General features: G+C 32.5%; 3 protein-coding genes across 4 annotated transcripts; 2 read left to right on the forward strand and 1 right to left on the reverse strand.

Annotated features, from left to right (window-relative positions):
• The first annotated feature begins 8,600 nt into the window (after positions 1 to 8,600).
• Positions 8,601 to 12,292, forward strand: LOC120270190 (ankyrin repeat-containing protein At5g02620-like). Its single transcript, XM_039277222.1, is given in 5 exon segments — positions 8,601 to 8,804; positions 9,383 to 10,052; positions 10,383 to 10,792; positions 11,110 to 11,706; positions 11,708 to 12,292. Coding segments are annotated over 4 exon segments (1,743 nt in total). The 5' UTR covers positions 8,601 to 8,804; positions 9,383 to 9,589; the 3' UTR covers positions 11,981 to 12,292.
• LOC120270191 lies at positions 12,183 to 16,238 on the reverse strand. Of its 2 annotated transcripts, XM_039277223.1 has the most exons (7): positions 16,162 to 16,238; positions 15,906 to 16,122; positions 14,264 to 14,458; positions 13,607 to 13,723; positions 13,354 to 13,503; positions 13,177 to 13,235; positions 12,183 to 12,533 (listed from the first exon to the last, which is right to left on the reverse strand). In XM_039277223.1, exons 2-7 carry the CDS (start codon positions 16,086 to 16,088, stop codon positions 12,398 to 12,400), a joined length of 840 nt encoding a protein of 279 aa, XP_039133157.1. In that variant the 5' UTR covers positions 16,089 to 16,122; positions 16,162 to 16,238; the 3' UTR covers positions 12,183 to 12,397. The 2 variants fall into 2 exon arrangements, with proteins under 2 accessions (XP_039133157.1, XP_039133158.1); XM_039277224.1 differs by lacking the exon at positions 12,183 to 12,533 and adding an exon at positions 12,799 to 12,877 and having other exon boundaries at positions 15,906 to 16,238.
• A 7,182-nt stretch (positions 16,239 to 23,420) lies between these two features.
• Positions 23,421 to 27,573, forward strand: LOC120270878 (proteasome subunit beta type-4). Its single transcript, XM_039277953.1, has 7 exons — positions 23,421 to 23,562; positions 23,671 to 23,723; positions 24,283 to 24,359; positions 26,173 to 26,302; positions 26,413 to 26,572; positions 26,706 to 26,891; positions 27,255 to 27,573. The coding sequence occupies exons 1-7, from the start codon at positions 23,551 to 23,553 to the stop codon at positions 27,366 to 27,368; spliced, it is 732 nt and encodes a 243-aa protein (XP_039133887.1). The 5' UTR covers positions 23,421 to 23,550; the 3' UTR covers positions 27,369 to 27,573.
• Positions 27,574 to 27,648: the final 75 nt, after the last annotated feature.

Consider the following 27,648-nt stretch of genomic DNA (forward strand, 5'->3'; position numbering starts at 1 on the left):
ATCCCCTTGTTAATCTCCAAGATGCCACCAATCTCCTCCTCCTACCTTTAGTTGGACTCCATTCTTAGTGGATGATGACATTGTATCTCTTTTTTTAATCTTTTTGTGGTCTTTTAGTTGTCTTATTTAGTCTTAGGTACTATTATTCTTCTTTAGATGAAGTAATGATTTATCCATTTCTATTAAAAAAAAAAATGGTTTATATAAAACTAAGTGTAGGAACTCTAATACATTCAACAAGACTCTTCTTAAACAGTACTGATGACTTACTTGAATTTGGGATAAAAGTTTTGCAAGCTTTGAATATATAAATAAATTCCAAAGATAAATACTTGAGACAAAAGGAAATGTACCTATTAATTAATGATTAGAGAAAAGAATGTTGATCTTTATAATCTAAAAATAACTTCACGATAAGGGCATTCATGCATCTTGTTCATTTGTGCTTCAATTGAATTCAACTAACAATTTAAGTTCAATGGCCGCTTTCTTCACTTAGAAATCAACTTAAGGAAAATATATACATATATATATATATATATATATAAATTGAGTAGATAAGTACACAATGCACTTAAATGAAATAGTAAAGTTAAAAGTAGCATAGAAAGAGATCCCGAGCTGATTAAAGAAAGAGATATATGAGACACTATTCTTGAAAAAACAAATGCAAGAGCTCCAAGGTTGGTTTTCTTATTCTACAATATTAAGCATTTGTGTCCTTGCAAATTGAGATTACGTTTGGTGATATGGTGTTCTCAAATTTGAATATTTGTTAATAATTTTATAATCAAGTTTTAATTTATTTATATAAATAATTTATAATTTTTTTATGGCTATAAGACATGTATGCACTCAATATGATATATCATAGCTTAATTTTAACTAATTAATAATGTTTCTAATTTTGACTGGTTAATAATGTTTCTAAATTTTTCATGATACCACATTATGAAGCGTAATTTAATTGCATCTTTTTTTTTATTAATAGACGACAAACACCCCCTATTTAAGGGATTGTCAAAGAGACATATAGGTACAGAGGTGCACCAATTATGGTGGTTTACAGACCTCTTACAAAAATCTCTCGGTCCTACAACTTTAGAGGGGCGAAACTACTGTTTCTTCCACAAAGGACTCACATCCATGCCCGTGAACAATACATGAATAGTACTTGGCCCAGTTCCAGAAAAGTGATTTGAACTCTTGCTCTCCCTCTTGCACCCAAGTGTCTTACCATTGGGCTATCCTTGTATCTAATTAAAATTTGATATATTTTTTTTTAAGTTAAGGTTGTGAAATGTTTTCATGTGTTTAATTGAAAAAGAAACCATGTAGGGGGCGTTTGGTTCACAGTAATAATATATTACCATGGTAATGAGATCACGCAGAATGCTGATCGTAAACGTTATATGTCCCGGGAATGTTGTAGTAATGTGAGATTACCATGTTTGGTTAGTCATGGTAATCACTTCAATAATATATCAAATTTACCAAAAATACTTCTTTACATATAAAATTTTAAAAATATAATTTAAAGTATTTAGATAAATAAATAATTAAATTATAATATTAAAAATTATTTTTTTACAATTTTTTAAAATACCTTTGTATTTATTAAAATACCCCTATGTATAAATTTTGAAAAATATAATTTAAAGTATTTAGATAAATAAATAATTAAATTATAATATTAAAAATTATTTTTTTACAATTTTTTAAAATACTTTTGTATTTATTAAAATACCCCTACGTATAAATTTTGAAAAATATAATTTAAAGTATCTAGATAAATAAATAATTAAATTATAATATCAAAAATTATTTTTCTACAATTTTTAAAAATACATTTGTATTTACCAAAATACCCCTATGCATAAAACTTCGAAAAACTTAATTTAAAGTATTTAGATAAATAAATAATTAAATTATAATATCAAAAATTATTTTTTTCAAAATTTTTAAAATATCTTTATATTTACCAAAATACCGCTACATATAAAAATTCAAAAAACTTAATTTAAAGTATTTAGATAAATAATTAATTAAATTACAATATTAAAAAAAATTCACAATTTTTTAAAATACCTGTGTATTTATCAAAATACCCCTACATATAAAAATTTGAAAAATTTAATTTAAAGTATTTAAATAAATAAATAATTAAATTATAATATCAAAAATTATTTTTTTCACAATTTTTTAAAATATCTTTGTATTTACCAAAATACCTCTACATATAAAAATTCAAAAAACTTAATTTAAAGTATTTAGATAAATAAATAATTAAATTATGATATCCAAAATAATAAGAAAAAATAAAAACTAGGGAGTGTAATAAGGAATTAGATTAAATGAGTAGGGCATAATTGGAAAAAAAAAAATATTACACATAACCACCAACTTGGTAATCTGGACACCTATTTTGGTGGTAATCACATTACCATCTTATTTGGTAATATTTCACTAATCTCACATCACCAGCAACATTACTACTGCTACAGTAACCAAACATGGTAAACAGAACACATTACTACAAGATTCCCGGTAATGTTTTTACATTACCGCGAACCAAACTCCACCGTAAAGTTATGGTCAACTTGTAATTACTTTTCCTTTGACCAGGAAAAATTATTTATAAGGGAGGAAGTGTGAAACAGATTACATCATGGATTGGGAAAATATGAGACATGTAAAATTTCAATGTTACCCCTTTGTAAAATAAAAATTCTTCTCTTTTGTCATGTCTTTCATTTAAAAATTCTAGTTTTAGCTAAAAACTCCTCCACCACTTCTTTCTTTTCAAAACCCTAGCGCAAGATAATCTCTATTGATAAGTTCTATAACTTTTTGTATTTTTTTAATTTTTAAGAATTTTTGTATTGTCTTTGATGTTGTTTGATTTGATAATGAATTTTTATTTAAAACTTATTGAAAAACATGCACAATACCTCATATTTAGGTAAAATCTATCTACAAAAAAACTGACAAAATTTATATGGGAAGTGTGCCTTATGGATCTTTAAGTTCGAGTAATAATTTTTCTCATAATAGAAGAGTATGAGTTAAATACCTACTTTTGTCGGTTATATAAGTAACTTTCTTAATTTATTTATATATAAATAATTAATCAATGAAAAAAATTAAAACATGTATTTAAGGTTTTATTTTACTTCAATATTATTGAATGGTAAAATTGAGAATAATCAAAACTTTGCATAGAAAGCTTATGCATACCAAACAAAGGAATTTATTCTGCATGTATTTTAGTTACAATATTCAAAGTACATACCTGACATTGTATTGTTATTTTACAGGAAAAAGTAAATGCAGGGAAAGATTTTACAAAGAAATACTTTGCAAAAAAAGTGTTTTCTTGCAAAGTACTAAATGGGCCATATATAGGCTGTAAACATCAAATAAAAAATTATGTTATCAACAATATAGGTAATGAAAACAAAGGTAGAACATTTCCCGATTTAGAAAAGGTAGAGAGACAGAGAATATGAGAGATATATATTAACAAATGGGGACATAAACAGTTAAATGGATAGTAGAAAAACATGTTGTAATGAATAGCCAACAAGTGGGTATGTTGTTCTCGGTTGGGTTTTTAGTTCAACTATATATAGTGCTAGTGGAAATCGGATTTAACAATTGTGATTGATTGAGTTATTGTGTCAATTATAATTGAACGATTCAAATCAAAATATTATACATTTCATTTTTCACTATATTACTGTTCCTAAGCACACTAACACTCAATGAAAATTTCTGCGCTACATAATCACATGGTTTTAAACATTCTTATTAACATTAATAACTTGGATGTTATATACACACACATGTCAAATGTAGTCCATTGAAATTTTTCACTAATGATTTTATCGTCATATCATCACCATAGATTTGTTTGGGCCCCCAAGTTGGTACATATGATACTTATCATCTGCAAGCGTCTAAATATTGGACAAAATGATGCCATCAAAGTTCAGGCAATATTTTTTTTTTCTAATGAAAAGGTGTCTAATTAACCATGGATCATATTAATGTATGGAAATTAAAAAAAAATTCATATATATATATATATATACCACTTTAATGCTTATTTATTACATTAAAGTATTAATTTATAATTTCCCCCCATATAATTACTTTTAAATTTTTGTAAGTTATAAATATAAGAATTATATAAATAAATAATTTTATTAATTTGTATAACCCAAAAAAATTGAAAACATAAAAATAATGCATGATCTATATAATTAGATATTAAATATTAAATATTTAGAGATGTAGATACATTTGCTTGTTTTGCATAATTAAAAATTGTGAAAGAAATCATAATAAAAAATATAACTAATTCATCAAGGATGTAATGGAATTGAAATTTTATGTAATAAAATATAATATATTCATCATGAATAAAATGTTTTTTTTGAACGAGTTCTCAAATAGAAAAATTTGAAGTTATATGTTGATCACCGTTCAAATCCTTCCCAATTCAATAACTGTGAAGGTTTGTGATTTATCTATATATATTAAAATAAAATTTAAAGTTATACCAGGTTTGGGTGACTTAAACAATTTTATTTTTATTAAGATAAAGTAAAATGCATCAAAATTAAAAACTCCATTCAATATAACTAAACAAATTAACACGCTTTAATAACAGAGTTGGAAAGAAAGGAGAGAGAACGGGATTTAGAAAGCATAGTTGACAAATAACAACTTGAATATTAGGGCTCTAGGAAATGTCTATCTAGTTTTTAAAACAAAAGCTAAATGTCTAACAAATTCAATGCTTTTTATTTCACAATCATGATATATATATTGATTAAGTGTGGATAAATCATTGTCAGGAGTGTACACAAATATGAAATTAATCTTTCAACACATCTACTCTTTTACTTTGCATGAGTTGAGATTCAAATTTGTCTACTCATTAGGACACAAATAACTACACAAAAATTAGTACTAATATACTAAGAGGCCGTTGACAAAAAATAATTTTTTTTATTACAAATAAAATTTAATTATTAATTTTAGTTAATTATTTTTTGTTAATTTATTAGCCACTAAAAATTTAGTCAACTTTTAAAAGGATTACAACCAATTTGGTTGAGTGAAGTCACAAATCAATCAAGACCAACAGACCCAACGCGTTGACAGGGACCAAAAACAGACAAAACATTTGGGCCAAATCATTTTCATTTGGGGAACTTTGGAAATGAAAATGTTTCCAACAAAACATGTTCAACCCTCAAACATGTGTTTCGGATTCATGGAAAACAGATGGAAAACAGAACAAATTTTCATTTCATTCATTTCAATCATCCCCATGTTTCCATACCACACAATAAAAATTAATTTCATTATATATAAAGTAATTAACTTTGCCTTTAAGTATATATATATATATATATATTTCTATGTTTATATAAAGAGTGGTGAAGAACATGTTTCCAAAGAGTAGTTCATTTAATCATGCATCCAACCAATCACATGCATTTCCTTTTCTTTTCCATCCTCAATGCGTGTGGGGTATTTCATCATGAAAATTTGGATTTTTGTTCATTTGATTTCTTTTTCTTTTTTTTTCTAATTTGTAATTATTTAATTAAAAACTTTAAAAATTAGTTGAATTAATCCAATGTTATGGTTATTCATTTTATTTTATGGTTATAATAAAATTATAATAAAATATAATAACTCTAATGGCACTTATATATATGACATCATATTAATTTTTGTCAAAAATAAAATAATTTTAAACAAATTGGATTTTAAAATAATATGAAAGAAAAGACTTTTTTTTATTTGGCCTTTCACTCTTGGTTTTTAAAAGAGTCATATGTTCTAAATCAGTCCAGTCATGATATTAAAACTTTATAAAAGAAAATAGATTTTTCTCAACATGTGTTTTTTTTCTTTTTTTTCTACACATATACAAAGATTTGATTTTAAAATTATTTACTTATGTGATTCAAACCTTTACAACTTTAAAATAATTATAACTTAAATTTTACTATAAAATGTATGCAATTATTAAGATTTATTGGATGTGTGTATATATAATCTTTAAATAATCATAAAATGAATATAAAAATAATTATGATTATTATTTTATTTATTCACATGTTATCCCCATTTGGCTATCCCACATCATTATCGAATAAGTTAAATAGTATTCATTTTAAAATTAGAATTTTGTCTGATACCTAATTTTTAAATAACCAGAGCACAACATGCTTTTTTTTTTTAGGATTTAAATCATTTAATAATTGAACAAGTTAGGTAGGTGCAACTAATTGGGAATTGTTTTATTTTAAATTATAAAAAAAATGAAAACAAAACACAAAAAATAAAAGGACCCGTTTATGCTTGTCTCTTCGTTAATATAATTAAAGATTAAAAAAATTTCATTAATAACATATTAAAAAAATCATTTGTAAATATGATGTGGATTTTAGAAAGATTAATAATGTTCCCATAAAGCAAACATTCCACTCCCACAGCATGACCATGTTCTTGAATGAATTAAATGGGAGATAATTTCAAGAATTTTTTTAAAATATATATAAATTTGACTTGGTCATGTGTTTTATGTTAAACAAATTGAAAAGATCTTTTGTTTTTTTTATTTGGAGACAGAACATGATAGCTTTGATACATGGGTCTGTCTGGTTTTATTGTTTCTTGTTTTTCCCATTCAATTATTTCATTACAATAAATAAAAAATATATGATATGGTGCAAGCATATGGCGATCATAAAATTTCATTCTTTTGTTTTTATCATTAAGACCACGTCTCTCCAACGTTCTCAATTTCTTAAAAATAATACTTAAGATTTATCATATCTTAAAAAACGTATAATCAGTGAAAATAGTCATAGTTTTTCTCTCTTCTTTTTGGTCTCTACTTTCGAACGCTCCCGGACTAGTCCCTATATCTTTTAAAAGCTAAAGCTCAGTTAAAATGCTTAGTCGGGTCCCTCTCTTTTAGAACGCGTCCCACCTAGAGGACCTGGGTGCAGCATTTCAAAAGTAGAGGGACTCGACGAGCGATTTTTAACTAAGTGGGCACATTTTCAAAAAGAAAAAGTTCTGGGAGAGCATTTCACGAGTAGAGGGACCAAAAGAAAGAGAGAAAAGATAGGACCAACTAAAGATTATACTCCTTAAAAACATATTTAATTTATAAAATTTTAACTTTTAAATTAAAATTATAAAATTACACATGTTTTACTCCCTCACACCAGAAGTAGAGCTTAAACCTGATTTCAAATACAAAGGTAGAGTCCACCTCTTATGGATCTGTGTTAATCTATTTATTTTTATTATTGCTCTATTTTTTATTACTAGGGGTATTTTTAATATTTTATTATATATTAAAATTATAAAACGTGATAGAACAAATCAAACTAAAAGGAATAAAAAAATAAATAGAAAAATTAAAATGAATAATATAAACAGAAGTCAACCATTGGATAGCCCAATGGTATGACACCAAAGTATAAAAGGGAGGTTATGGGTTCAAATCCCTCCCCCGACAGTACTGTTCACAGTACTGTTTATACTTTATACACTGTTCACCCGGGATTCTTATATTATTCTCATACTATATATATACTGTACATCATGGTTTAAGTACTGTTTGGTAGTATTTATATTCATATAAAAAAGACGCTTGTCGTCTATTATTAAAAAAAATAATAATATAAACAGAATGAAAATATAGAGAGAGTTTTTAGAAATTTTATCTTATTTTTATAATATAATAATAGCTTTAATAGTTGGTGATATACTCCCCTTAGTCAATTTTTGATGTCCTTTTTAAGAGCTTTTATTATTATTTTTTATGTCAATTTAGAACATCCATAAAAGCATTAATTATCTTTGATATGTGTAATGGTTAACTACTTGTGTACCTCTCAATAATTATGGTAAAATGAAAAATTATAGAAAAATTGGTATATTTTAAATAGGAGTAATTTTATAAATTTACTATAATTTTTTTTATAAATTTAAAACTATTAACTAATTTTTATTAAAAAATTTAATCTTAACAGTTTTACTTGAATTTTTTATTTGTTCTACTAAAAAATTTATAAAGTATTAAATATTTTTAAATATTTTTTTATAGTTAATGTATTTTTATAAATTATAATAAATCATATACAACTACACATTTTTTTTAAATCATATTTTAAATATAATTAATTTTAAAAAAATAATATAATTTTATATAAATTTTAGATTACTAATTAATTTTAATCATTTAAAAAAAAACGTTAAGGACATGGAGAGCAGTTTGTTTTAAAAAAATTATCCACTTTAGTGGTTGTTTATAGTAATTTATCATATTTATATAAATAAATATACCCGCAAGAAGAATAATGGTTTATTTGACCAGAATTATTATTATTATTATTATTATTATTGAGAAATCCATGAAAAACAAAAAGCAAGCATGATGGAAACCATGAATTTTAATTTTAATTTTAATTTTTATTTGAATAGATTAATACTTGTTTCCTCTTCATCACTTTCCTCAACACGGAATCTTTCATTTTCACTGTGGTTCTGGCGTATAGCACTTTGCCATGCAGCCCCACCACTCGCTCTTCCTCAAATGATATCTTTGCCATGTAGCCGCCACCCATCTCTCTTCTTTTGCTCTTTGTCCCAAATCGAAGACCTTGATAACCACTTTCAAGTCTTCTTCCACAAAAGAAAAATGAAAAAAAGTTTTAGTTTTGATCCAGTTGAAGAGTGAGTTCTTAGTGTTCTGGAACTGCAAGGTAAACCATTTGTTGTCTCTTATGTTTGTTTCTTTGATTTTATTGAGGAGGAAAGATTGGAGCTTTTTTTGTGGAAATATGTGCAAGGTTCAGTCTTTTTTAGGCTGGTGATTTGAGATGTTTTCTTTTTTTACTGTCTCTTTTTCTTATGTTTGTTCTTCGATTGTATTGAGGAAAGATTGGAGTTTTTGTTGAAATATGAGCAAGGTTCAGTCTTTTTTAGGCCGGTGATTTAGAGATGTTTTCTTTTTATTTTTTTACTTATGATTGAAGCTCTGGAGGTGGGTGGAAAGCAGGTTTCTTAGTGTTCTTTTTTCTTTTTTAGCTTTTGTTTTTTTAAAAGGAGCTATATTTTGGAGTTCTTTCAGAGAAGATTTAAAAAATCTGAATTTTTTTTCTCTCTCTTTTTCTTCTAGGTTGTGAGATTGATCATGTGGTTGTTTCTATCTCATGTTTGTGATGATTCTTAGGGCTTTCAAAGAGGGGAGGAGGAACAGTTGTACCCCTCTTTTGTCTTTTTGCTTATTAATAGTGTGCCAATGATCCCAAATTCATTCTCTTCTGCTGCTATTCATCAGGATTGATATCAGCTGAAGTTTTGGTCAACAAAAAAAAAAAAAAATTGGTTTTTTGGAGAATCTGAACATCAAGGCAATATTTTGGACATGATTTCAGGTTGTTTGTCATGGTTTGGATTAAATATATTCATTGAATTGGGACAGGACAAGCACAGTTAGAGGAGTGAACAAAAGGTTCTCATACTTCCACATGTGCTAGGAGTAATAATGGTGGAGATGGAGAAACAGCAAAGCTTTCGGCGTGGGGCATTGGAGAAACTGCAAAGCTTTCGGTTAGGTGCCATGGAGAGGCAGAAGAGTGTCAAGATGGGGATGATGGAGAAACAAAAGAGCATTCGTTTGGGGACAGGAGATAAGCAGCAAGGCTTCCGAGAAAAGAAGAACAGAGATAGTTTTGGCAAGAGAGGAGATACACCACTTCATTTAGCTGCCCGGGCAGGGAATGCAACACAAGTAACAAAGCTCATCTCGGAATGTGATGAGTCCTTGTTAAAGGAGTTCGTATCGAAACAGAATCAGGATGGTGAAACAGCATTGTATGTTGCTGCGGAGAATGGCCATGTTGAGGTTGTTCAGGAAATATTGAAGGTTTCCGATGTTCTTTCTGCAGGAATTAAGGCTACTAATAGCTTTGATGCTTTCCATATTGCTGCTAAGCAGGGACATCTTGGTGAGTTCTCTATCTCATCTTATCTAGTTCAGTAATTCGAGTTTAGAAATCAAGAACTAAATGATATAACTGAATGATACTCCTTTTGAGCTGATTAGTCTGCATTCTAATTTGTGTTGATCTTGAGGGATGTTAATTTGCATTTGAAGTTAAGATTTCTTGTTTAGTTCAGTGATTTGTGTTTAGTAGTCAAGAACTGAATGATATTGTGACATTGTTTCTGTTTTGAATTGATACTAAAGACTAGTTCATCTGCAGATAATGTAATTTTTTTTTAAACATTTGGTAGTTTACATCATTTGGCGATACTGATTTATTTCATCATTGTAGATGTGCTGAAAGAGATGTTGCGTGCTTTCCCTGCATTGGATATGACTACGAGCACATCGAACTCTACCGCTCTTGACACAGCTTCCACTCAAGGCCATATTGATATCGTCAATCTTCTTCTAGAAACAGGGGCGAACCTTGTCAAGATTGCACGGAGCAATGGCAAAACTGCTCTGCATTCCGCAGCGAGGATGGGGCATGTAGAAGTTGTCAAATCTATTTTGCGCAAGGACCCGAGCATCGGTTTGAGGATCGATAAGAAGGGACAGACTGCATTGCATATGGCAGTGAAAGGTCACAATAATCAAATGGTTCTGGAGCTATTGAATCCCGATCCTTCTGTTATTTCTTTGGAAGATAACAAGGGGAATACAGCATTGCACATTGCAACACGGAAGGGACGTCCTGATGTAGGTTTTTATATTTCTCTCACTCTGCAAACATGTTATTATTATTGCTCTTCTTTTTCGTTAATATGATATTATACATTCAAACAATGAAAATAAGTTGCAAAGTCTATTTATGTAAATAACTTACTAACTGTTTTGATAATTGTCGATGTATTGAACTTAAGAATGAAATTCTTTGAGGAAATTAGTTAGTCTACCTTCTTGTATCTGCTATGAGTCTCCATGAGTGCTATGTTTTTCTCCTGTCGGTAGTCTACTTGTTCTTACTTCACGTCTTTTTCATGCTCAACTAAAATTTCATGCCTTTGCAATTGCAGATGGTGCAGACTCTAATATCAGTAGAGGGAATCAATGTAAATGTGGTGAATAAAGCAGGTGAGACAGCACTTGGTATTGCAGAAAAGGCACATAATGAAGAGATCATCGATATTCTGAAAAAAGTCGGAGCAGTCGCGACAAAGGAGCCGCCAAATCCTCCCAATCCCACAAAGCAGTTAAAGCAGACGGTAAGTGATATAAAGCATGATGTCCAATCCCAACTTGTTCAGACCCGGCAAACTGAGAGGAAGGTGCAGAACATCAAGAAGAGACTCCATAAGCTGCACATCGGAGGCTTGAACAATGCCATTAACTCGAACACTGTGGTTGCTGTGCTCATTGCCACTGTAGCCTTCGCTGCAATCTTTCAATTACCTGGCCAGTATGTTGAGTCTACAACCGATGATAGTATAACTCCTGGACAAGCATACATAGCAAACAATGCTGCTTTTATAATCTTCTTAGTGTTCGATTCTCTTGCACTCTTCATCTCTCTAGCTGTGGTGGTTGTTCAGACATCATTGATTGTGACAGAGCAGAAGGCGAAGCGGCTAATGGTGTTTGTGATGAACAAACTCATGTGGTTGGCATGCCTATTTCATATCGGTTTCGTTCATTTCCCTCACTTATGTTGTGGTCGGAAAGCAGGACTTGTGGCTCGCATATGCCACAATGGCCATTGGTGCCACTATCATGCTGGTGACATTTGGATCGATGTGTTACTGCATTATCATTCATCGCATCGAGGAAAAGAACACAAGGAGTTTAAGGCGGAACTCCGGTAGCCGGTCCCGTTCCTGGTCTGCATCCGTTGTTGTATCAGATTCAGAGATATTCAATAATGAATACCGAAAGATGTATGCGCTTTAGAGCTTGCCAGATCTGTAGTTTTGTTCAGGATCTGTAGAGAGCTCTGCGAGTGATGTCGGCGACATTAGTATCATTGTATAGTTTAGGTTAAAAGATGCATTGTAGACATTTTATCAGCTTCGCTGATTTCTAAAAATTAATGTACTTCCATAAAGGCAGAAGTTAATGCAGTTACTTAAAATAAGTTCCAAGAGATGCATACTGACAATGACAACATGAATAGATCTATTATTCTGTTGAACTGTCTAAACAATGAAAGTTGGTTCCTTAAATTCCCAGAAATACACATTTTCTTGCCCTTGAGAAAAAAAATAAACTATCTAAATTTTAAATATTCTAGAGACAGGAGCTGAAGCCGCCTGCTTGCAAGAGAATCTGCAAGAGAATCTGTAAAACCGCTTTCAACCGGTGCAAAGATCAGTCTAGATAAAAGAGGGTTACGATCTTTCTAAGGTTCTTTGCTTCTTGACAAGTTTCCATGAGCAATCTGCTGTCGTGGAATGCAAAGCATATCACTTGCTGTACATGGCTGAGTATATCCATGTTACACAATCTGCAGATTCATCATCAATACATTAGCACAATATCAATAGACATTATTACAAACGACTACATAAGTGAAGGCAAACTGATTTGAATCCATGCTAAATACTATTTATTCAGTTGTGTGATCACTGAGCGAGTTCACTTGGGAAAGCAGAGGCAAGGGAGAGAAGAATTGATACAATTTAGTTATTTGTGCTTGAAGAAAAATATCTGATTTCAATCAATAGTGGAAAAGTTAGTTCATGTTTTGCCAAAGTTTTAACAGAAAAAAAAGCCAAAGATCAACAATCTCCATTTACTATGAACACTCAGATCGTCTGGAAGGTCAGCACTGTTTCCTGAATGCATAATCTGAAAATGCCATCAGTTGTGGTCAGAGCTTTGCAATTTGTGAGCACTCAAAATTAAGAAGCCTTTCCTATGAAATGGTACTAATCTATTGCAGACTAAATTTAAATAAGCTGTTAGATTTTCTGAAAATCAGTCTTTCACAGAATTACATCGTCATAAAATGGTACATAGATTTCTCGTATTTTTATTCACTGCTCAATCACAGCACAACATGGGATAAATGCTGAAAAATGTATATTGCATAATTTGCTGAAAAATGTATAATGCATAATTTGAAGACCTTATAAAGAAAGCCTGACCTGCTAGCCTCAATAAGGGGTAGATGATCATTTTGGGGCTTCTCAATAACATTTTGAACCTGAAAATTGCAAGATGAACAGTCAACAGCCAAGACAATAAAGAGAATGTCAACTCTTTTCTCTATTGAGTAATTTAAAGACCATCCAATGGCACTAACAAATTATAAGCAGCCTTACTTTAGATAATAATTCCTGGCTTTCAGGTGGTTGCATCTTCAGGCTCTGAGGCAAAATAACAGTAAGCAGTTCTGGCTTCTCCGCTCGTAGGGCACCTCTAATAACTGCTGCATTCGTGCCTGATGCGCCGGAAGTGTAAATGTGGTTCTTCTGAAATTAAATAACAAATGTGGAGAAATATTGAAGCGAGAATGTCTGTTTGAATAGAAACTTTACATGTAACAAGAAATGAAAGGAAAGAAATTTATCACACCGTTATGACCATAGCATAACTTAGAATCTCAATAAGCTGCTGATGCATGAAGCCCATATTCCGCGTCCCAAAGAAGCCAATAGCTCTTGGTCCCTGCTGCTGAATAGCCAGTAATTCCTGAAACGATGAACCGTTACAAATCAAAACAAACCAAGAAATTCTGAAGGCAATACCATCTCCAGAATCTCGCATGCTTTCTGATATACATTAAAATAATAATTGTAAAATCATAATTCTTCCTCATCATTTGGATGAGCGAATAGGTTTTAAAGTATGAACTGAGGATGTAGTTTATGCACATGATTAGAACTAAAAAAAATAGTGAGAAAAACACATACAAGCTTGTATGACAAATAATGTGTGAGAAAATCCTCAGATAAAACTATATAGTTGAAAAATAATAGTTATAACCCAATATTTAGGAAAAGTTAAAATATCGAACAATATCATAAACTTAACCGATGTTCTCCAAAGGGGAAATTCAACCGAAGTTTAAGCCATTTACCTTTTATTAAAATCATAAAATTTGCAGGTCATGCAGAAATCCAAACAACCACATAAGGCACTTAATGTTAATTTGGTTGCATCAACTTATGGAAAGTAACAAGAAATGATTATGCAGCCTCAGATAAATTATTATTTCAGCTAGATAGATACCTGAAGATAATCAAGATCAGGAATCGGCTTATATTCTGATACTAGCACTGTTCCCGAACCTTCAACAATGGACTGAGCTTGTGTAGGCACTTGGCTACCACCCTCCTCATCTGAACCGAACATTGATGACCCATCACCAACTTCATTCAAGCAGATATGTTTGTCCCTGTGTCTTCTGATAAATCCACAAAGCCACTATAGTAGTAGTACATTAAAAACAGTCCCTGGTAGTGAATCACTGGTAAAGACCAAATATATCACAATATTCTGAGATACAATTTACATAATGAACATAAACAAAACTTTATTCAAAGTTATAATCCCAAAAGTAATTTTTGGGAAATGTCAAACTGGATCACTTTATAATAAATCCTCAACAAAAATCAGGAAAGTTTCGTGGAAGTATAATGAGTTCCATACGTAAAGCTAATAAATAAATAAATAAATAATCTACATGGACTCTGCAATTCTAAAAACAACTAAAAAATAACAACTGCCAGGAAAAGATAAGAATTTCTAGAAAGCATTGAGCTGCAAATTTATGAATCAGTCCATGCTTAGATTCCCTCTGTAATTATACTAGAAAAGCAATACAATTCAAAGGAGGTGATCATTCCCCACATGATGTTTCAAAATTTGTCAATGACTAACTGCCCCTTTGCTTCTGCCTATGTTGGATTTCTACTATGGTGGTCAAAGTTCCAAAACATGGAAGGTTCTTTCAACACAAGTCACGGTCTAGGATGGAATCGTCCTGTTATAAATGGTAATGCCTGTTTCAAGAAAGAGCTATGTGCAAGAGAAAAATGTAAGACATGATAAAACTGTTTTGTAACCAAAATTGAAAGAATAGAAAAAACAACAATGGTTCTCAAAACTACAACTTCCATACACTATAAACATAATTTTTGTAAAACAAAAACAAGGTAAACAAATTTAAAATTCAATAAGAAGCTATTTGGACTAACATGTTCTGCTAGAACTAAGATTCTGCAAATTGATTAGTATGGACTAACTGCTTTTTATTATAAATCATGCAAGTAGCCAAAGGACATGTTTGTCCTATAAAATGGCTCACTTACATATATAGTGTATCATTTTGAACACTAATCAATTAAATGACAATTCAGACTTGACAATCTGTATATCAGATTTTACTTCCACAAGCACCTATCAAGCAATCAAAGTGTCCGTTCAATTGCAAAAGTTCTAAGCATAACTTTCATTAAGCATGAATCCAATTACAACCCCACCAAACAAGCCCTAGAAGGACCACAACTGGCTCATCCCATTATCTCAGAAACAATACAATGAATGAACAAGATATACCAGATAGGATTTCCTCCACAGAGTGAAAAAAACTTCAACTGCCACTAGGTGTGGGGTTCATGAGCGCAAACACATAAAAACCATTCATTTAAATGAAATTACAACAGAATTTATAAGGGATTCCAAATTTATAGTATTTGAAAACCGCATTTGGATTCATTGAACCCAAAATATAAACACTGAATTTAATCATCTTTCCAACATAAACATTAAGGTACACAACATCAAAACCAATCCAATAGATTCCATTCACCTAAAAATTAGATTTTTAAACTAAATCAGATGCAAGCGAGCGAAGAGAAAGAGAAGATACCTTCTGCCCGGAAGAAAGGACACTCCTATGTTGCAGATGTCTCCTATCCACAGCCCATCTCCTAAAATTAGAAGACGCCCTGAGAAAGCCATGGTTTTGAGAGGCTATGGAGATTGTCCCCAACGAGGGAGAAAGCGCAGCGCTTGGAGGCAGCGCTAGCATTCCTACAGGTGGAGAACCCATCCCTCCCACCTTTATCTATTCTCAAAGGCAGCGCCTTTCTTCCCCTTTTCTCTTCTCCTCTCAAAGGCAGCGCCTTTCTTCCCCTTTTGTCTTCTCCTCCACAAAGAGAGAGAGAGAGAGAGAGAGAGAGAGAGATTGTTTTGCAGTGGTGCTTGGTTTGTCCAGAGATGGTCTTTCAATTGGTTTTGTTTTTGTTCACAACTGGATTCAGAAAGAGTTAAGAGGAAAAAAATAGCTTTTTTTTTTAATAAAAACTCATTTTGCCGAAAAATAATAACAGAATTATGATATAATTTATTTTATTTAAATTAATCCATCTCCATTTTTGATGGACTCCTCGGTGTTGTTGTAGTTTGTTGCTTTTATTTATGCATGTGATTTATTTATTTATTTAAAAAATAATTTATCTTGTTGGAATTTATTTTTTAAAGGGTAAAATCAGAAATTACCCTCATAAAAAAAAATTTAACATTCAAAATTATTTGTACTTTTCTTTGATGTTATTTTTTATAATTTATATTTAATATTATATTTACAAAGAGTTTAATAACCTCGAAAAATATGAGTTGTATTAATATTTTTTATTCATGCACATTTATTTTTGCCTTAATGTGATATCTAAAAGAGTAATGCTACATATAGAGGTGGGCACTGGCCGGTTAACCGGGTCCGCCGGGACCGGTTCAACGAAAACTGGACCCGGAACTGGCCCGTGCTACAGTAAAGATCCGCCGGGCCGGATTGACCTGGCAAAACCACCGGGTCCGGTTCACTCAAAGAATGAACCGAACCCGGCCCGTTTGACCCGGCAGGTTTTTATCATTTTTATTATATTAAATAATAGGTGTAATTCCCAAAATGGCCCCTGTACTTATGCAAGTGTGCCTTTTTGGTCCCTCTACTTCAATTTATAGCTTTCATGTCCCTCTACTATTTTAATTGGGCAATCTTAGTCCAAATATAGACGGACGTTTCTTCTCCCGTCTGTAATGGCTGACGTGGATTAATTTACACTTACGTGGATTAATTTATGATGATGTGGATTTGTTTATGTTTTAAAATATATTAAAAAAATCATTTTTAATAAAAAATATATTAAAGTAATAATAACAGTTCGGATCTTTTTGTTTGGATCCAAACCCCGTTCACCCAACTCTCATCCTCGTCATCCCCGTTGAAGAACTCAAAACCTAGTTTACTCTCCCAATTCACCGCCGATCGCCGTCACCTTCGTCCCCGTTGGAAGCCTTTAAAATCTGACATTTATCCTTGCTCATCATCTTCCTCATCCATGGTGAAACTCTCACAGATATCCTGATATAATAAAATGGCAAACATATTTAACTGCATGTTAAATTTATAATACGCCACAAAGATGTTCTTCTTTATTATGCAACATGGCTCACATGCAAATGCCATTATCTTTCTTTCTAAAAATGCATGAAAGAAATCAAACCAAGACTCAAGCTCCAAAGCATGCAAATGTTATCAAAATACAAACATGAAGCTATTTATCCAAATTGAAACCAAGTTTTGTGAGATGATGGTGTGTGTCAGGAGGATGCTCCTCAATCTTGCGCCTCTCTGGCTGCGCCCACCTGTCGTTTTCTGTTTTCTGTTTTAACCATCCCCTTGTTCAAATCTTGCCTCCAATATGGTGGAATCATTAAACGATTCTCCAGGAAATCAGCAGATTTGTTCTCACAACGGGGACGAAGGTGACGGCGATGATGAGCAAGGATTGATATCTGTGAGGGTTTCACCATGGATGAGGAAGATGATGAGCAAGGATAAATGTCAGGTTTTAAAGGCTTCCAACGGGGACGAAGGTGACGGCGATCGGCGGTGAATTGGGAGAGTAAACTAGGTTTTGAGTTCTTCAACGGGGATGACGAGGATGAGAGTTGGGTGAACGGGGTTTGGATCCAAAACAAAAAGATCCGAACCGTTATTATTATTTTTAATATTTTTTTATTAAAAAAATGATTTTTTAATATATTTTAAAAACATAAACAATCCACATCATCATAAATTAATCCACGTAAGTCAGAATTAATCCATCGTAGCCCATTACTGCACTTTTGGAGAAAACGTCTGCTCATATTTGGACCAAGATCGTCCAATTAAAATAGTAGAGGGACATGAAAGATATAAATTGAAGTAGAGGGACCAAAAAGGCACACTTGCATAAGTACAGGGACCATTTTGGGAATTACACCTAAATAATAAAGTCTTTCAAAAATTGATGCCACAGATGAGATTCGAACCAAGGGCCACCACTATGGGGATTATCACATTAACCAATTAATCTACATATCTTTTTCGTTTAAATATAAACCATAAATAAATATAAAGAAGCTGCAAATTTTTTTTAAAAAATTTAATTCCAAACAACAAAAAATTTAAAATAATTTATAATAACTTAAAAAATTTTAAGAAATATCAAAATAATTTCAAAAAGGATAAAATAAGTTACATTTTCATTTGTTTATCTATCAAATTAAATTATTAGCACACCTTTTTAAGTTCAACAAAAATTACATATCAAGTAGTATTCTTATTTTAAATTAAAGTTATCATCAACTTATTTATTTATTTATTATAGTTTAGGTTGCCTCTAGATTTCAATTTGGTCTTTAACTATAGGATTATTATTGTGCTCATCATGTTGTCATTGAAAAAAGTTACTAATCAAAATAATATGGTGTTAACCATTATTCAAAGATATTCCTTTTTTACTAATATATTTTTTATAAATTAATATACATAATTTAAAAATAATTTTTTGTGATTTTATTTTTTATTTTATAAATTGAAACAAAATAATCTAATATATATGTGACAAATAAGAATGCATGTGTAGGGACTTAGTGCTTATGAGCCAAAAGACGATTGACAAAATAATTATTTTTAAAGAAAAATATTTATGAAAATTTATTGTTTGATACTTTGATATTTTACAGATTGATTTATATAGTTTTTTAATTTATTATATGGTCTCTTAATTTTTTATAAATTAAATATATATGTAAAATATTTTGATCCATATCCTACATCTATCTATATATAATTTTCTAATAAATGTCAAAAATAAAGTGTAGCTCAAGTGGTTTGCTTTTGTTGACCAAGTTTAAGGTCTGGGTTCAAATCCCATGGCCAACATGCATTTACTAAAAAATAATAACAATAAGCCATGTTGCACAGTGCTTACAACTCGTTTCTTACACGGGTTGGGAGAAGCCCAACTGTAACTGGCCCGTCTAGAGTATGGGCCGGTTACGGGTCAAAGAACCGGCCCGCCGGGTCAGTGGGGCACGGGCCGGTTCGGGTTGCCGGACGGCCCGTGCCCACCTCGAACCCTCACACGAACCAGCCACACGACTGATGTGGCTGGTGACGTGGCAGTGGTTCTCTCTCCTTTTTTAATTTTAAAAAAATTAGTAAAATGAGAATGCTTTTTATCTCTCTCTATCACACATTCTCTCTCCTGTATGTGTCTCCCTCTTTCGGTTCCCAGCTCTCGTCCACAGCTCCCCTCTCACTTGCACCACCGATCCCGCCCACCGCTTCCCTCTCTCTTGTGGCATGAGTGCCCGGCAGTCGCTCCCCTTTCTGTTGTGCCCCCGATCCCGGCAGCCGCTCCCCTCTGTCATGTACCTATGCTGTCGACCGCCGATCATTGTTCTCTTGTGCTCTAGCTCCAGGCCGCCTCTCTCTTCTCTCCTGTGCCCCAACTCCGGGCCGTCACTCATTTGGTATATTTATTTTATCTTTCACAACCTCTTTCCACCAAAGCATGAGTGTGCATTTTTTTTTTAAAATATGATTTCTATTGGCTGGTAATCGGATCGTGAAATTTATTTTAAAGTAAATTTTGAAATCAGTAAATAATGCAAATTATTTATGAATTTATTGTTTGTCTAATTTGTGTTTAGACATATACCTAAAGCAAGAACATAGAAGAAGTCGTACTTGGTGTTCTGAGCAAGGAAAAGATAATGTAGAAGTTGAATGTTCAAGTTATGTAATACATGGTAAAGAAAAATCGGTAGATTTCGATTTAATTAAAAATATTGTGCCAAAGGCTGGTATGATGCTTGATTCTGAAGAAGAAGTTTATAAATTGTATGTCCAGTATGTGTGGCGTGAAGGGTTTGGCATCACCAAAAAAAGCACGAGATTAGGTGATGATGGATAATTGAAATATTACACGCTAACATGTGCAAGAGGTGGCAAACGAAATATTTACTTCAAAAACTCCTTCAACCCAAGGTTATCCACCAAAGTAAATTGTCCGGCAAAGATTAATGTCATTGTTGGCAATGATGGACGATTTACCATTTCTAGTGTTAATTTAAAGCATAATCATGCACTTAGCCCAAAAAAACTCATTTCCAAAAGTGCAATAAAAAAATTGATGCATATGTGAAAAGAAGGCTTGAATTAAACGATCAAACAAGGATAAGCCTAAGCAAAAAAATTTTTCATTCCTTAGCGGTTGAAAGTGGGAGGGTTATGAAAATTTAACATACATTGAGAAAGATTGTATAAATTATATTGCGAAAGCAAGGTAATTTAGGCTTGGCGTTGGAGATGCCGTGACACTCGGAAAATATTTCTCTCCCATGCAACAAAGAAACACAAACTTTTTCCATTTGATTGACATGGATGAGAAAGGTTGTTTGGGAAATGTCTTTTGGGTGGATGTGAGGTCTATAGCGGCTTATGAAGTTTTTGGTGATGTAATTTCTTTTGATACAACATACTTGACGAATAAGTATGACATGTCATTTGCTCCATTTGTTGGTGTAAATCATCATGGACTGACGGTATTGTTTGGGTGTAGCTTATTGTCGAAGGAAGATACAGAAATATATGTTTGGTTCTTTAAAACTTGGTTGGAGTGTATGTCAGGCAAGGCTCCTAAAAGCAATTATTACAGACCAGTGTATTGCTATTCAGAGTCCAGTTAGATTGGTTTTTCCAAATTCCCATCACCGCCTTTGCCTTTGGCATTTCATGAAGAAGGATCCCGAGAAGCTTGGAAGTTTAAATAAATACAAAGCAATCAAGAAGATTTTGAAATGCATCATGTATGAAGCATTGGATATTCAAGAGTTCGAAGACACATACTTAAAGATGATGGCGGACTATAACATTGAGAAAAATGAATGGTTGAATTTCTCTATTCAAAATTCGTGATCGTTGGGCTCCTGTATATGTTAGAGGCATAACTCCATGCAGTTTGTGCAGTAATTGTGTTCACAACCCATCTCATTAAATATTTCATAATTTTGCTTCTTTGCCATGCATATGTTAAAATAGACATCTCGAGATTTGTTCACCTTGTAAAAATTTTTCCACCTTAATTTAGTTTAAAGTTACATATAAAAGGAAAATCAATAATATTGTCAGTGATGCTAAAGAAACACTTACAGTTTTGAGGGCATCCAAAGCAGCCACGACATCTGATGCGGTAAGCAATTCTCCTAACTAGCTCCATAAATGCTTGAGGTTATTTTTAATCAAACATATAGTCATTAACATTTCTAAAACATAGAAGAAAGATCTTAGTTGTTGATTAAACCATAAATTTAATGTATAAAGTTGGTATTTCTTCAATAGACTTACATATGAGGCATAAAGAACTCTATGTATGCAAATCCACCAGAAAAAAATGTCAATTTATATATATTTATTAGAAAAAAATTGAAAAAAAAATTCATACCTCAGTTGCATGCATGATAACATATACAATCACATAACCACAAACCAATGTACAAACCCGAATTAAGGGCTACAACTAAATAGGACCATATGTACAATTGATATTTCAAAAAAAAATTCAGAGAATGAATTCATGTTTCATCAAAAGGCTCATATTTGCCCCTCTATTCTTTCGCGTGGATAAACCTGAATTAAGGGCTGCAACTAAAGTTGCCATGCCACCCAATCTTCATACTCTTTTATAGGGCAAATCATCATGGCCACAAGAACATCTAAAAGAGTAATGTTGTATAGAGCGAATCAAATACACAAACCAGCCACGTCGATAGAAAGAAATATGTGATGCAACAAAATGATTCATGCTAAATATATATAAAATATCAATCAACAAAATGAAAAAAGAGGCTCAGATTCAACAGTGAAAATTTTCTCCCATCCTTCCTCCTCCCTCTACAACAATATGAGTAGCGGTTGCCTACTAGGCCATCCAAGCTACTAGGTTGTTGTTGTAGAAAGACGAGGGCACGAGAGAATTTTTTAGGGCATCATCATTGCTTTTGTAGAAGCTACCGCATGAGAAAGAAGAGGGAAGCGGTGGCCAAGCTTTCATCCCAGAATTTCAGAGAACCTAGGGCACGAGTGAGAGAAGGATCGGGATTTACCGCACGAGAGAGGAGAGGGGAGCGGCTACTGGGCTTTTGTCCCAAGAATTTTAGAGAACCGCTAACACGAGAGAGAGGAAGCAGGAGCTATCGCATGAGAGATGATGGGGGAGCGGCGGCCAACCTCTTTGGCTTGGAAGAGAAGCTAAGCCACAGACACGAGAGAGAGAGAGAAAAAAAGCATTATCATTTTCACTAAATTTTTTTAATTTTTAAAATTAAAAAAAAAAAGTAAAAGAGGAGAGAGAATTGCCGCCACGTCACCAGCCACATCAATCATGTGGTTGGTTCGTGTGAGCGGTTCGCTCTATATAGACATTACTCTATCTAAAATTTCTCTTCGCAGAGGTCAACATTTTTTAAATAAATAAATTATAATATAATACATATATTCTTTTTAACAAAAATAATAAATGCTTAGTAAATACAAGCACACATTAGTTACAGCCCCTTGAAAGATAAATAATTGTCATGCAACTTTTGAAAATGTGAAAATAACTATCCCTCTCGTAGGGGAAGCCATTGTGCATTAGTGAGTTGGGGACTTGAACTCGAGACTTCTCTAATTGCAAAGCTGAATCGTTGAACTACATCTTGTGCTGATAAAATAAGTACAGAAACTAAAAAAGAGTTTGTATTTTCCTGCCCAAAGGTCAAAATACTTCTTCTTTCAGTATAATTTTTTTTATCAATAAAATAAGAAAATAAAAAAAAAATATCAACCTTAATTCTCATAAATCCTCAACGTCAGCTCCAAAAAAATCTTAATAATAGGTTAAAATATTCATCACTAATTTTAAAATGATGAAAAAAAAAGATTTCTTATAAATTTAAAAGCCATTTAAATTATGAAAGCTATGATTGGTTGAACTTGTCGGATCCGAAACCGGATCCGCTAATCCAACGGATCCACCTTAACGGGTTTCGGAGCTCCATTAAAAAAGGGGTCTCCTGCTTGGAGAGAAAGCAAGGGCGCCGACGACGCTAGAGAGCGATAAGAAGGCCTTTCGAGCTGCTGCTGCTGCTGCTGCTGCTGCTGCTGCTGCATCTGGGAAGACGATCGAGCTCCGATCATGGCACAAAGTGTATGAATCCTTCTACTTTTGCTTGTCTTTCTCTTTGATCTGTTCTTCATCTTCTTCGATTGGATCTGATTATGCTTTGTTTTTATTAATTTTTTTGTTGGTGATCAGTTTGAGGTTCCCAATGGACATTCGGTCGAAGAGCATGACTTGGAGAGGACTTTGTAATTCTTGATTCCACTTCTGTTTCTTTTCGAGCGTGATTTGTGGCATTTTGATTTGTTTTTGTGTTTATGATATGACTTTGTTTGATCTAACCCTGGCATGAAGTTATGCAAGCATCTTTTTTTTCTTCTTTAATTTATGTTTCTTTGGATGTAGAATGTATTTTGGGAGACTTTTTAGCGATTTCGTTTTGATTTCTGAACAGTTGATGTTGCTATGATAATTTATGATTAGGGTTTTGTTTATGGGTGAATTCTAATAATTATATTCCTCATTTATGTTTAGCATGCCGTTTTTGTTCATAAAAATTTGATGATTTTTATTATGAAAGTAATTTCACATTGATCACTAAATACTGTGGCATAACTGTAGATTGTGTGGAGTAGATTTATACCGTATTTTATTTTCAAGATAGATTGTGGTAGAAATCCAGTTAGGCAATGTGGTCTTATGCTCTAATTGAGAATGTTTATTGTACTTTCTGTAATTGTAGAATTTCACTGCGTTGGAATATGTGACTTTTAAATTCTTGGCTGATTATCGGAAACCCTTCTGCAGGAACCCATATGTGACTGGGACCTCAGTGATAGGGTTGAAATATAAGGATGGAATTATCTTGGCTGCTGATACAGGAGGTTTGTTCCTAGCTTTATTTTGTTATGTACTTTGTACAGTGACTTTTTCTCAAAATTTTCATGCCCTTGCTTGTGTGATTACATTTGCAAAATTTTTTTCCAATTTAATGGTTGGACTTTATAAAAATGTTTCCAGATATCAGGTATCCTTTCTTTGAACTTGTGAAATAAGGGTCAGGCTGCATTTGCAAGGAAGTTGTTGTTAATTTTTTCAATAAGTTTCAATTATATATATATATATATATATATAAACGTTATGTGGACACAGACATGTTCTTATGTAGTTGAACATAGTTTCCAGTTTTAATCTTTTTTATCACTATTCTCTATTTTTTATTATGTTGTTCCCTGGAAAAGAACAAACTCAGTTAATGTCTGGTCTCTTAAGCTTGATTCTAACCTCAAAATTCTTGGTGTAAATGGAGTTCAACATTGTATTTTTTGCCTTCTGGCCTCTACCTAAGATTGGTTGAGCTCCTTTTGTATGCCTAGCTCACTTAGGGAGTTATGTCAGTGGCCCTAGAGGAGCCTGATGTTATAGAATTGAAAGCTTCTGAACGCAAATATTCAGTATCATCTTTATGTGAACCAGATTTGAGGGTCTTGCTTTGCTCAGACCAGATAAATGTCAAGTTGTGTCTCTTTCGTAGTTTGTTTTTTTCAAGCTAATGTGGCTCATTTCCAAACTAAGGGTGATTCAATTATTTGCATGGGCGTAGGCAATTATCTGGTATTAATTACTTGATGCCAATTCACTTCATTTTAGGTGCAACTATTTTCATTGTTACATCAACACATAAAGAAATTCCTCACAAATAAAAATGCTAAAAAAAGATGGCCCATCAAGAAAAGTTGATAAAGAAATTCTATAATGCAAATTGGCATGATCCCTTCTTCTAGTTCTTTAGACTTAACCCTATCGCCTTCAAATTTGGCGGAGAGGCATTGACATTTCATACACCAGGTTGTTATTGTAACTTGTAACATTCTTGTCAAAATTTTAAAATAAGTTGATAATGATATATGTCAGAATAAAAAAAAAATTGGAGTTGAAAGTTAAATGTCAAGTTTCGGGGGGTCTTAAATCAGTAAATATGAAAATTTATATGAATGCGCAGATTTATTTGGTAGTTTAGGAGACCACTATTACATTTAGTTTGCAACAAATTATGTCTCGTAAACTATCTCTCTTCTTTTATTTTTCTCCTGAAATCTTACTATTTTCTTAATTCAATGTGACAATAGAAACCTGCATCCTGGAATCATATATTAAAACCTTGCTAAAAAAAGATGCATGTAAAATGCATAGCATCAAAGTGATAAACCGGTATTAGCTTGTGGTGTTATTCATTCACATGCACATACATGCAACAATGAGAAATCTGAAATCAACAATTAAAACTAGAGAGCATTACATCATAGAATCAGATAGCTCTGACTTGCTTGGATGAAAATGAGATAAAGAATGAGAGGAAGAGTGTGTTCATTTACACATGCTCCATACCTTTAAATTGGCATGTGTGATTCACTAATAAAGTTGGGCCTGTTGAATGCTACTAGCCTTTTTTTTTTAAAAAAAAATTATATTCTGGTATTGGGAGGCATTGTATTCTTACTCAATTCTCTTTATAAAATTCAAGGACCCAATGTAACATTGATATAAATAGGTTGGGTCTTTTGCCCTTTCTCTGATCTTCTCCCTGCTCTCATCAGACTTCATATTCTTTTCAGCTTATATAGTTTGAACTTGATCTTCTCCATACTGAAGTGACATTTGCTCTTCTTTGTTGACCTTCCATGTTCTGGACTTTAGGCTCATATGGGTCTACTTTAAGGTACAAAAGTGTGGAGCGCATTAAACCCATTGGCAAGCATTCCCTTCTTGGTGCAAGTGGAGAAATCAGTGATTTCCAGGAAATCCTGAAATACCTTGATGAGCTAATGTAAGAACTATAAGTGTTTGGATAGCTTGAACCATGTTAATTCTGTTTTCCTTTTGCAACCCGTGGTTCTTCCATGAATTATACTTCTGGTTACAATTCTTGTTGTGCAGTATATACGATAATATGTGGGATGATGGAAATTCACTAGGACCAAAAGAGGTCCACAACTATCTGAACCGGGTGATGTATAACCGGCGCAACAAATTTGATCCCCTGTGGAATTCCCTTGTTCTCGGTGGAGTGAAAAATGGGCAGAAGTATCTTGGCGTGGTATTTCCAGCACTCAGTCAATTAACATCCTATTATTTTCTTAAATCTTGTTCTCAAATTGAGCTGCACAAAGATATTTTGGACTTGATAGTTCACTAATTTTCTAAATAAAATGTTGGTTCATACTGTTCAGGTCAACATGATTGGTACACATTTCGAGGATGATCATGTTGCCACTGGTTTTGGAAATCATCTTGCAAGACCTATTCTTCGTGCTGAGTGGCATGCAGACTTGAGCTTTGAGGAAGCTGTGAAGCTTGTAGAGAAATGTTTGCTTGTGCTTTTATACCGTGATAGATCTGCAATCAACAAATTTCAGGTATGCTTGTTAATTTTGTGTATTTCTCCGGCTGTCATAATTTATGTTGTTAGTTGCTCAGTTAATTGAACACTAGAATGGTTCAATGGCATAGACTTCCTGATATCTGGTCACTTCGCTGTCTGCTCTTGAATTTTCTAGATTTCAAATATTAAAAAGAAAACCAATTAAAGTAACAAACGCAACCAAGTGAAGAGCTTTCCTTAAACTAGAACTTTATATTTAGCATGAGAATATCAAGCAAGCATAATTATATATAGCTTTTACATATTGTAAGCTGTAAGTGTATGGCATAGTACAATAGATTCCGGCAAGGTTTTTATACTGTGTTACTCATGTCTTCTTACTGTTTGAATCCAACAGCTTGCTAAGATCACTGAAGAAGGGACAACTATTTATCCGCGATATTCTTTGAAGACTTTCTGGGGGTTCTCAGCCTTCCAGAATCCAACCAAGGGTGCTGTCGGATCGTGGTAGTCCTACTCTGCTTTTCCGGGTGATGCTTGAAAGTTTGCAAGATAGCAATTTGGAAACCCAGTGCATCTGAGGATTACTTGTAAGAACTTGGAAAAATGACTAATGCCTAGGCATGGCTGAAAACAGGATTTGCTGCTATCTTAACATGTTATGAGGACTGGTTTTTTTTACTCATTAGACATCAATCATTTTATGTTTCCATCCAGATGCTCCTTTGTTTCTGTTCATTCTGCAAAGCTCTTCCTGTTTATTTGGGTGCGCGCGCCACACACACACACAC

This window comes from Dioscorea cayenensis, chromosome 10, assembly GCF_009730915.1.
Source record: "Dioscorea cayenensis subsp. rotundata cultivar TDr96_F1 chromosome 10, TDr96_F1_v2_PseudoChromosome.rev07_lg8_w22 25.fasta, whole genome shotgun sequence".
In the NCBI taxonomy this organism is placed as follows: Eukaryota; Viridiplantae; Streptophyta; class Magnoliopsida; order Dioscoreales; family Dioscoreaceae; genus Dioscorea; species Dioscorea cayenensis.